The sequence below is a fragment of the Vigna unguiculata genome, chromosome 7 (assembly GCF_037176805.1).
Source record: "Vigna unguiculata cultivar grain cowpea cultivar isolate G323 ecotype 2 chromosome 7, ASM3717680v1, whole genome shotgun sequence".
NCBI classification, from domain to species: domain Eukaryota; kingdom Viridiplantae; phylum Streptophyta; class Magnoliopsida; order Fabales; family Fabaceae; genus Vigna; species Vigna unguiculata.
This window is the reverse complement of record NC_140798.1, coordinates 43497133-43509141: the sequence shown is the minus strand read 5'-3', so window position 1 is coordinate 43509141 and position 12009 is coordinate 43497133. Positions and strand designations below refer to the sequence as shown.

Genomic DNA, 12009 nt, shown 5'->3' with positions numbered 1-12009 from the left:
GTTATTTAGACTTTATTTAAAATTTATGAATGTTTTGTATTGTATTTTATTTGAATTTATAATTAAAATATATTGTTAAATATTTATTTTTATTTTTTTTGTAAATATCTGTGAGTATTAAAAGTTTATGCAAGTACCCGCATAATAGATATTTGATGGATATAAATATAAATACAAAACAGATATTTACATAAAGTAGGAATAAGTATGAATGAAGTATTATCCTACCTTATCCCTAATTATATGTATATAAAATGGCAATTGATGCCTTTCCGAATCTGCTACTAGGTAACTAAAATATACGCAATACTTAATTATTTTATTATTTTGTGGACGTAGGTAATTGATTGAGCAGTTACAGTGCACTAATGAGAGGAGGGGTAGAAGAGAATTTTAGACTAAGAGATTTTCTTTGAATTAACTAACAAATCAAAACAAAATATCCATTAAGGGAGTACTGAACAATAACACAAGGCATTTCGGAAATGATCTCTAACGGGACTAGAATTAGTGGCAACACATTAATGATGATTTCTTAATTCAACACACCTAACTTAATTACAATCAAGTGCCTTAATGAACATCAACATTATTGATACGCCATATTTAACCACAACCAATCGAGTGTCTTAGCTACTTCATGGTCCTTCATCTCCTCAAACTTTAATACCATCATTACATCAACCTCAAGAAAACTATCGTAACCACATCACCAAGTTGAAAAAGGAAAAGTTTAAAACTACGTCATATTACCTACCAATGTGTGATTCAATAAGATCTTCTGATATTCTGTTATATCTTGTGCATGTTTAAGTTATGTTTTTATTTTAATAAAACACACTATTTTAACAGTTACGATAATGTCGTGATTCCTCCATAATACGAAAAAAATTATATTTAGAAATTGAGGGAAGTTGACCATAGATATGGTTTCACCAAATTTTCATACGTGTTTGTTGATTTTTTTTTTAATTTTTTTTCTTGGGGATATTATTGATTGTTTGAGACTACGTCAAATGTGACAAATGCATTGGCATTATGGTGAATAGAGTGGTCCAAAATTGTTTCTTAAACCTAACAATTTATTTCCTTCAGGGCAATGTCAATGCATTGTGTTGCTTGACTTGCAAAATGGGTTATGTAGTATCTTCTGGCAAGAAAAATGTGCACAGAAAAAAAAAGAAGGAAATGTTAAGTGTAAGGAAAATGATGCTTGGATATTAATATCTTATTAGGCATCTAGAGGAAGACGGTGATGGAGATAGGGATAGAAAAGAAAGAAGAAATATCGACAGTACAAGAAACATGATGACATAAATCTGTGAAAAAAACATGGACATGTGAAGTTTAAAGACATATTCTTCCTTCTGTTTTCTTTTTTCTTAATGATTATAGAATACTATAAAGATTTAATTTACTTTCATTTTGGTTTCATGAAATGTCTTGAATTCTTGTTCTCTTACCAAACTTATCGAATTCATTCCTTAATTGTTCCACTCATCTCAACTTAAATTCAGTTAAAATTTCAAATAATTCTGGAATACCAGAGTTCACACAAAACATATCCTAATGCGAGTGGAAGATAAGGCTTAAGAAAAATCCAACCTTCCACTTTTTCATAACAATTTCAAGTCCTTAAAAAACTCACGCTAATAATTAATCAAAGAAGTTCGCTGGTACCCAAAACACCAATTTACCTTTCATCCCAATCAGAAGCATCAAAAAAGGTTTTTGGATTGTACATTTATACACATAAACGAGTCGAAATTTTGGAGGAGAGAAAAGTTTGAGGTCATCTTTTTTATTTTTCTTGAAACTCGGTCACTATTTTGCCAATGAAGTGAACAAAGAGATGACAAAGAGGATTAGGAATACCAAACTAGAAACTAGAGATCAGTTGGAGAGAAAAAAAAAAAAAAAAAAGCAGAAGAAAATAAGACTTCCTGTACATGACAAGAAGAAAGAACTTATCCCATAAGGCTAAACCTAGTTTTATTCCAACAAAAAACAGAGTATCCTCTGCCTCTGCCTCTGCTCTGTTCTGTTCTGTTCCAACCCTGCATCAGTATAAACGGAAAGTTGAAGAATCTCCGACTTGAGAAGTGGTGGTTGACCTTGTATACTTCTTTGATGAAGACGGAGATTGTGAAAGGTCACCGGACCTTCTCCTCAGCATCTGTCTCATCCCATCAGCCACTCTAACGGCAGGGTTTGATTTGAACTTGCGGCAGAATGACATGTGAGCCTTCACAGCTTCATCCATGGCCGGTGATGTTTTTTTCCCTCCATAGCTCACTTCGTCTCTCACTGCTTCAGAGCACAACCCACATAACCATTTTCCATCGAACTTGGACTTTACTTCGGTGATGTAGTCTTGGGTGCAATCCTCCTTCAACCCACAACACTCGCACTTCACTGACTCAATCTCCATCTTTATAATACCTGTTTTCGAACTTGTTGTTTTTTGTAAGGATGAGAATCTTTCTTTCTCCTTAAGACATGCAAGAAGGGCACAATGATTGAGGTGGTCTTGTTTATTTACTAGCGTGTAGCATGGTTTTGTTGGGCGAAGGACTAGGAAGTGGGTATTGTTGTGAAATGAGGGGCTTTATGGTGTTTGAGAGATAGAGAGAGAGAGAAAGAAAGTGTGTTTAAGTTTAAGATAGTGAAATGCCATAATTTCCTCCATGTTCTAAGGGACATGGGCAGTGGAAAATGTGACAAGGCTGGTCGGAGGGACCTTTGCTCTGCCCTTTTCTAGCATTTAATATTTTAATTCTACTACCCATAAATCAAACTACCCAAAATGTAAAATAAGTGGGACAAAGTGGTGGGTACCTGAACAGTTAATACTATCTATATATTATAATTTTGGTTTAATTTGATACTCATTTTTAAAAGGTGTTAATTGAGTTTCAAATTTTAAAAAAATATCTTAATTAGGTAATTTTCTGACAAAAATTTTTAATACCGTTAATTTTATTCATAACTTTTACCTCTAAATTTTAATATAAATATCAATACTTAATTTTGTACGTCATTTTAAATATCAATACTGTTAACGACGTTAACAATTTTCTTCTGAAAGGGACCTGATTGAGATAACTTTTTAAAAATTGGGACTCGATTAACACATTTTTAAAAACGAGTACCAAACTAATATATCTGAATAAAAACGAGGATCATCTTAGTAATTAAACCTATAATATTCTATTCTATTGCATTTTTACTAACTTCTTAGTCCTTCTTTCTATTTTTTTATTCAATGCCCTGTTCTCTCACTTCAATATTTTATACTAATGCATGAATAGTTTTTTCTTATTAATTATTTTACAAGAAAAGTCTTCGACTTTAACAATGAGTTAGACCGCAGTATTTCAATATGATTAATTTGGAATGCCCTGCTCACAAAAGCCCAACTATCATTCTCTTTAGATGTGTATAAAGAGTTCACTGATTTTTGTGTTGAAATAATTAACATTATTGATAAGTGTTTATAATATCTTGTGTCATCATCCTAATTAAACTTCTGAATTTACTATTAAGTTATGAGCTTTGTTTATTAAATGTTTAAATTTAAGGTTTAAACACTTTCTTTTAGTATTATTTATAGAAATGTGAAAGTTAAGGAGAGGAAGTTAGTTTGAAATCATGTTGTTTAGTAACTACAATATTTATTTAATTGAAGGATTATTATATTCATTGAATCACCGATATTTGTTCAATAATGAAAAAGTTAACTGTGCTTAAAAGGTTGTCTGTTTAGCATAGAGAAAAAAAAAAAAAAAACTCAATCAAAAGTTTGGACTGGAAACCTGAATCTCTTGAAATGAATATTTAGAGGAAGAAAGGAACTATGTGCTAGGGAGACAAGAGGAGAAACTTCATAAAGACTTCTCACTTCAATCTTGTTATTCTCTTGACTATTTTTTGTTTTCTAATCGTCTAGGAACAGTTAACTCCTATTTTCATTGGGATTGTATGTAATGATTTTTTCATATATGCAATTTTTCTTTTGAAACATAAATATGTAGTGTGACTCGTGTTTTTTCTTGATGTTTCGTATTGCATGATTTGATTATTTATACTTTTAATTGTATCTAAAATTGAAAAATATTTTTAGAACTTGATTTTGAAGATCGAACAATTTAGACAAATGATTCTAGACTTAATTTTATATATCTTGGTCATTGTAAACACTTATTCTTCAAGCAAATCTAATTGAAAAAAAATGAGATTAACATTTTCATATTAAATCTTTAAGAAATCATAACTAGTGAGCTTATTGTGTGAATGATATTGAGTTATCTTAGAGATATTCTGGTCAGAAAATCTGCATTGAGTTGAGTTCATAAAATCTAACATGGTGCATCTTTACTCTTATTAAGTAATATAATTTTAAGTTGGTAAGTTTGAATAAATTCATAAGTATCACTACTCTTCAAACTTATATGAGCCAACGATTTGAATTTTTAGTCCAAATTAAGAAGAATTCAAATGGACTAAACACACAAAAATTCTTGAGAAATGTTATATAAACTTTTCATTTTACTTGTACAATTTGATATCCTTATAAAAGAAATAACAATAACTTCATCTCAATATTTAAACTCAAGATTGTTAATTAAATTAGAATAATTACTTTAATTGATTTATGTATTCCTCACTTAAACGTAAGTACTCCACTTTCAATTCATGTGTATATTATTTAATATATTTATTTTGAAATAAAAAACAATAATCTTACATGTCTATTGATATAAGTATTATTTTTATTTCACCATATATAAAAAATATAACAAAAATTTTAAAATAATAAAAAATTATTTATATTATTTTAACCTCATGACAATAATAGGTGTCAATGCATAATTATTCGTTTAATTTTAAAAGGTAAAATATTGAACTTATAAGTTCATTAATAAGTAAGTTTTAGTTTTCATAACATGTAATTAATGTGTAGAGTTCATATTTTTATACATGTTGTTGACATTATAACTTCAACCTTATTCAAAAACACTTAAAATGAGTTTTTTTGTTTTTATTTTTTGACTTGGCTAAGCTTCCCTATTTCTTTTGTTCCTTCGGTTGTTAGAGAAGAAATAAGGAATAGAAAATTGAGAGAAACCCAAAGCACATGGCAAGGTAAAGCTACAAATGCTAATCCAATTAATTTTCTCATTCCTTCAATATTTTTTAGTGCAAGATGTCAAGATTTCCTCTCATAATGGCCATGTGCTTTGTGCCAAGTAGCCTTTGTTGTGCAAGCTTCAGTCACCATCCTAACTCACAAAACAAAAATTGATCAAATCCGTCGCAACTTTTTCCATGTTTATGTACCGTCCTTATCCCAATTTCATTATACTGCTCTCATATTTATTACCATAACATATAATTAAATATAATGTTAAAAATTTAAGTGTGAGTCTAAGTTCACATTGATTATAAATGAGAAAGAGAAAATAAAGTACTATATAAGAATAAAAACACATAAATTTATTATCTTAATGTTTTGGGTTGAGAGTGGTGTCAATATATTTTGAGTTGAGAGTGTTGTCAATGTCTTATGTGTTTGGACTCTGATTTTATTAGTGTTGTTTTTTTTCTAGTGAAACTTCTTCTATAAATTTAACATATAATTATCTCCAATAAAAGTGTGATCGACTGATATACGGGAAAATTATAACAAATACATAAGGTAATTATAACATGCAAAAAAAAAAAAAAAGAAGAGAGTTAAAGTGAATGTGAATTCTCAATATATATATTTTGTTAAAAGTTGTGGACTGATTGGGCACCTCATCACCTCACCTTATTGTTGTTGTTTTTAGAAAAAATCTCTCACCAAAAAGTGTGGGAATATATTATATAAGGATGAAAAGGAAATGCATATAAAAGTAAGTTACAAAACTATACTTTCATTACAATCATAATTCACTTTAAAATTACCTGACAAAAGAATGTGACAAATAATAAATTCACGACTTGACTACACATTGCCAGATTTTTCCAAGCTGTCGAAAGTTGCAATAATACTACTCTACTCTCTCCCCTAAAAAAACATTTCTCTTCCTTTTTCTCTTTCACATAGACAAAGCATCTTCATAGAGTGATTCTAGTTAAAAAAAAAAAAAACATTTAGGAATGCTCCTTTTCCTCTAACAAAGTGCGCATGCAATTAATTACACACTTCTCAAAGATTGCATGCAAAAAAGATAAAAATATTATCTACAAAGGGTCACAATTTCACCCCACTCAACAATTTTGCACCTGTTCAATTTATGTTGAACTTGCTTTTATAGGTCTCAATTAATATGACGCCAGTGTGACAATATCCTAGCATCAATGAAAAAGAACTATCACTTGCTATATACTATTATATTTTCCCACAACTTTAATATTTGTTTTTGATCAATGTTGCTTTCAACTACATATTCGTTGGTCTATAGTTTTTGATGCCATTTCACATGAAAATAAATATGGTCTTCTTCTCATACTCCCGACACACGGAAGATCACAATTGGTCTGTAATTACTCATGAGCTCAGAACCCTGAATTGATTAAATTTGCTGAAAAAAAAGTCAAAGTCAGAGTCATAGTAGGTATGTAAATATATGGAGGAGGATGTGCAAAATGAAACATGGAACGTGCATCTTCTGTTGAAAGTTTGAACTCCCTTTTCCAGCGAATCGTTTCTCTTGGATATTAACAGATCTGGAATGTCGAATTTACAGAAGAGCATTTGTGTGAATAGTAATAGGGTACTATATAAAAATGAAGACTCATAAATTTATTATCTTAAAGTTTTAGATTGATACTAGTATGAATGTGTTATTTGGTTGGACTTAGATATCGTTGATGTCGTGTTTCCAATGAACTTCATCCTCTTTCCACTTAACCTGGAACAGTTAAACTCATTTACAAAGGTAGCTTTCAGGCTTTAATATGATGGTTTTGACATTGAAAGGAAAGTGATGGTGAATGGAAGGGGTTGAAAAGCTGTTCTTCTTCTCTTGGGACCAGTGATCTGATTTTGAAGGGCCTATTGAGATCATTATTAAGCAGCGGAAAATAAAGTTAGTTAGGTTGATTACATGAGAAGAATCATAATTGAGTGGGCTAACTTGCCAACAATAATTGCAGAAATTTGGTAATAATTTTAGGACCACTCATGTTAGTGACCAAAGCCTAAAATGGAACCATCGATCTCTGTGATCAAAATAGTGACTACTCCTGCCACTGTTAATAGCTGCGAGTAAAAATTACATCCAATATCTGTTTTATCAGAGATCATGCAAGTTTTTGATACATGATATATAGAAGAACCATGCATGAGAAGAAAATGAAGTGTGTTTGGTGTGAGTGTCCTTCCAAGGGATAGAAACTATGTAAGTTCCTTATTACTCATAGGTCCACATACTGTGCCATTTTCATTTATCCAAAACATGGGTATTAATTGTATCATTCATATAAGAAAGTTTATGATATGAACATGCATGAAGAAGATGTGTAACATTTCTTCTTTTATGCAATAGATACGAGCAATGTAACTCTCCATTTCTTGCACGCCACAATATATTCAAAGCGTATCCAGGGAGTGCCTTATTTAGAGTTCATACCTAATTCATGTCATTCTGCTCGCCATGTGTATAAAACTCGTCAGATAAGTCGTATATGTACAGAGAGGGAAAGTGGTATGAGACGAGTTTTGTGAGGGTATTCACTTGAGAAATATAATACCACTCAATTACGAGTCCAATCTTCACAGGAATCTAAGTCTCGGTCTACTTTTTTTATGGAGTTAAAATGAGAAAATTGAATATTATTTAAGGATGAAAATTTATAAATATACTATTTTTAATTTTGGAATTATAAGTGATGCGAATAATATAGATGTTGATTGTATTTGTCTATAAATGCTTAAGTCAGTTCAAGTCCGTTCTGGTAAGTGCAATTAATGTTGTAATAAATGTGAAGTAAAAATCTCACCAACTTACCTTGATCTCCTTTTTTATAGTTTTTGACATGGGCCCGTGATTAGGATTTTCTTAATCATGACCTAATTGTTTTTTAAAGTTGATTATTGACTTGTATTACTTTAATTTACTTTTAATTTATTAATGTAGTTTTGGTGCAATCGTCCGACCGGAGGGTCGTGCGTCCTCATAAAGAGGGCTTTGTTATGGCGACAAAATTCAATTGGAATGATCAACGGGACCGTTCGGTCGCGAACTCCCTTAAATCACTTCGGAGAGATTGTCATATTAACCAAAGGAATCATCTGCCTGTAGTGGACGGCCTTCGGTAGCTTATCCTTGGATCGCTTGACCGATGGTCTGGTTAGGATTTCGATAGGTCTACAGTACATATTCTAAATTATTTCTTATATTTTTTATTTTTTTTATATTTTAAAATTAATTAAAAAATACAAATTTAAATTATAATAAAAGTTATAAAAATTTGGTTATTATAATATCATCTTTCAATAAAGAATGGACAACATTTTTAGTTTAACATTTTAAAATAATAAATTTATAAATCTTTATATTTATCTCATTTAATTAGAGTGAGACTTAAATTAACAAACCCAGAAACAAAGCACGACAATCTATGATAACAAGAGTGTGAAAAAATAGTATTTAAACGCATGTTATATATATTATCCATTCAAGTCCTTGGTTTGTCGTTTCATTTTAACTTTCTGCGGCTATGCTTCTGCCGCATTAATCCACCTAATAGCATTATTCGTTCTGAAAATCCAACCAGATTTTTTTTTATATACTTTTTGTTTCTATGTGCGCTGCTGTCAAGTTTGTTGTCCTTTATAATATTACAACAATAATAATCTAATCCTTCATACTCAATGCAAAAGCTCAAAACAAAAAGAATCTCACCCGTCAACTACCTTAAGCCTCTTTAATTATGTTTGTCTTGTACTTATATATGTACAAAACATATATATTTGAACTACTTTTCACAGAAAAGTTCTAAGAAGAAAAAAATAATAATTTCCCAATCAATTAAAGTTAACTTAAAAATTAAAAATAAAAATAATTTTTTTTACATGAGAATAATAATTTCTCTTATATATAAACTAGTCTTAATTTTTATGGAAAATATTTATTTAAAATTCTTATAGAAAATTTGTATGTATATATGTGAGTAGTTGATGAGTGAATGATTTGTCACATGCATAGCTTGGTTGGAGTTATGTTAAATATTAGTTGGAAGTGTTAAAAAAACTTAATGGTGTTCACATGGCAACCCACATGGCACTTACCTTCCTAATGTGGATTCTTTCTTTTCTTTTCTTTTGTATCCAACCACTATCAATCATCTATAGGAATTGGTAACCTACTTTTTAGTCTTCACACTTCAAAGTTATATTGAGAGACTATTACAATGGCCACCAAAAATGGATAGAACTTTCATACATATAGGTCATAACCACAAAAGTCCATATCAATCATCATTATGTTTTAATTTAATCTCTCTCCATTATCATTAGTGCTGTCGTTGTTTCTCCAAAATTACAACGGCAGCAACCACCACCAATTATAAAGCTGTAATGGTGCATGCATGTAACAAAGATAGATATGTGATATTTGTATTTATTTTTCAAACTTAACAAGTTTGTGAGTTTTGAGAGTCATCTTTACCATTTTTTTTATTCTGGTAAAATCTTAAATTATTGTTTTTAGTTATTTTTATAAGTGTAAATTTTAATTTTATTTTCTTTAAAACTTTAAATATTCATTTTAGATAAATAAATCATATTTATTTTATGTATGGATATTATATTACCATATTATTGGATGTAGTATTTAAAATATTTATTTAATCTTTTTATTCGACACTCAAAAATAATTCAAAAATAATCAATTATATATATATATATATATATATATATTCTTTGTAATATTTTAGGTCTATAAACATCATAAAATACATTTTATTGTGTTTTATCTCGTGCGGAGTTTGAATGTTATTTGAAAGTTTGGATCTTGAAAAAAAGATTTAATATTATAAGTTTATTTTCTTATTTTCTCTATTTTTATTGGTATTGTACATGGGTTAAGTAATCCCTAATGTCTCAATCTTTTATTTATATATTAATTATTACTGATAAAAAAACAAAAGTAATTAAGTAGTCTTATATAATTATACAACCGCTATATAACCTATTTAGCAATTTTTAGTTTAAATGATCTATCAAACAACCTATATAACCTATCAAACAACACTTTTAAACGATCTTCATATGTTTTTTCTTAAATTAGAAACTAGGTCAATATACTCAACACTTCCTTCTTACTTCCTACCAATAACATTATGTCATGTTTTTCTTTCATATATATGTAATTATTGCCATCACATATGAAACTTTTTGGGGTGTAAAATTATCTTTTGTCAAGAACGAGCACTAAAGGTAAGGTGAATTTTTCTTTCTGGTGTTCAGTTTGTTATATAATTAAATAATGTTTAATTTGAGAATTAGAGTACTTTAAATAAAAATTAATATCCAAATTAGACCTATTTGAATCCAAATATTCAAATATCAATGGAATGGTTTGGCATAATAATATTGTATGACACAAACATGATCCCTGACATTAACCAAAAGCCTTAAAAAAATTGGCTGTCATAATCTTATTCTCTCTGACAAATACATTTATTGAACCAATAGCTTCGTCGAATTCAGAATATAATCCAAAGATCTTTTAGACATTATTGGGTTCTGTAAGTGTGTATTGATGATGTGGGGCATTATGTATACCCAAAAAATAAATCACAATAAACAATTGTATTGATGATGAAACAGTGGTCTGAACATATTTTCCTTTTCTTAATTGCTAATGGGGCATCCATCTTCATACCTACGACGTTTCATAATTATATCAACATTGATAATTTTGTCTCAAATAAGGTATATTTCAAATTGAGTCCTCTTATCTACAAAGATTTTCGGGTATTGTTAGCCATGTCAAGAATCTCTCAACTGTCAATACAAATCACTTTCCATCCAAAAATCTTTTACAAGTGAAGGAGAGAAAGAAAAATGCAACCAGTAACAAAAACAAAAATAAAATTACTTAGAACATCGACTAGAAATAAAAATAAATTATTAGTGAAATATCATTTTAGAATTTTAGTTTGCAAATGTTGAGTGAGATTCAAAATTTACCTATTAAAATTATATTAGAGTCATCAATATTTATTGTTTTTTAAGTTTATATATCACGTTATTGTTATCGAGTTAGATCATCAATTAATATCTAGTTCTAATATGTTTTGACTTGAGAAAAATGTGTTGAAGGATTTCATGTTAACTAATTTTTAGTATATAAACAGACGCAAATTTCACTATACAAACTAATTTTATAAAATTAAATTTTTGTATTTTATATAATTTTTATATAAAATTATTATTCTCTATTTTGTTATTATTGTGGATTAACATTAATCAATAAATTATATTATTTATAAGTATCAATTATATTACACAATGATTATTAATTTATGGATAATATATATTGGATTTCTGATGAACTGTTCATGATGTGGATTGGACTGATTAATGAACAGTTTGTGATGAACTTGACGATTCAGTAATCTGTTGAGAGGTCTCTTGTCTCTACTGATAAGGATATAAAATTAATATCCCATTAATCAATTTTAAAGATAGAGAAATAAGAGATTAGAAATAAGACATTAGATACGTACTTTGCTTCTCTGGACATTCAGTCCTTCTAACATACCCTAACAGAAAGAGAACAATATTTTCTCACACAAAATTCTGATACAACTCTTCCATCTACATTATTCTTAATTGCTAATTAGGTATTCTTAATTGCTAATTCTGATACAATTCTTAAGAAAATTTATTCTATGATAAAGATAAAGTTTGATGTTCTTTATAATTGATCTAATTAGACTTCATAATCTAACATAAATTACACTTTAAATAACTTAAAACAAATTGCATGACTAATTTTATTATGTGGTTGA

At 29.0% G+C, this 12009-nt stretch overlaps 1 protein-coding gene across 1 annotated transcript; it reads right to left on the bottom strand.

Annotated features, from left to right (window-relative positions):
• Nucleotides 1-1767: 1767 nt before the first annotated feature.
• Nucleotides 1768-2722, bottom strand: LOC114190425 (uncharacterized). Its single transcript, XM_028079302.2, has one exon. It carries the CDS (start codon nucleotides 2429-2431, stop codon nucleotides 2063-2065), a length of 369 nt encoding a protein of 122 aa, XP_027935103.1. The 5' UTR covers nucleotides 2432-2722; the 3' UTR covers nucleotides 1768-2062.
• Nucleotides 2723-12009: the final 9287 nt, after the last annotated feature.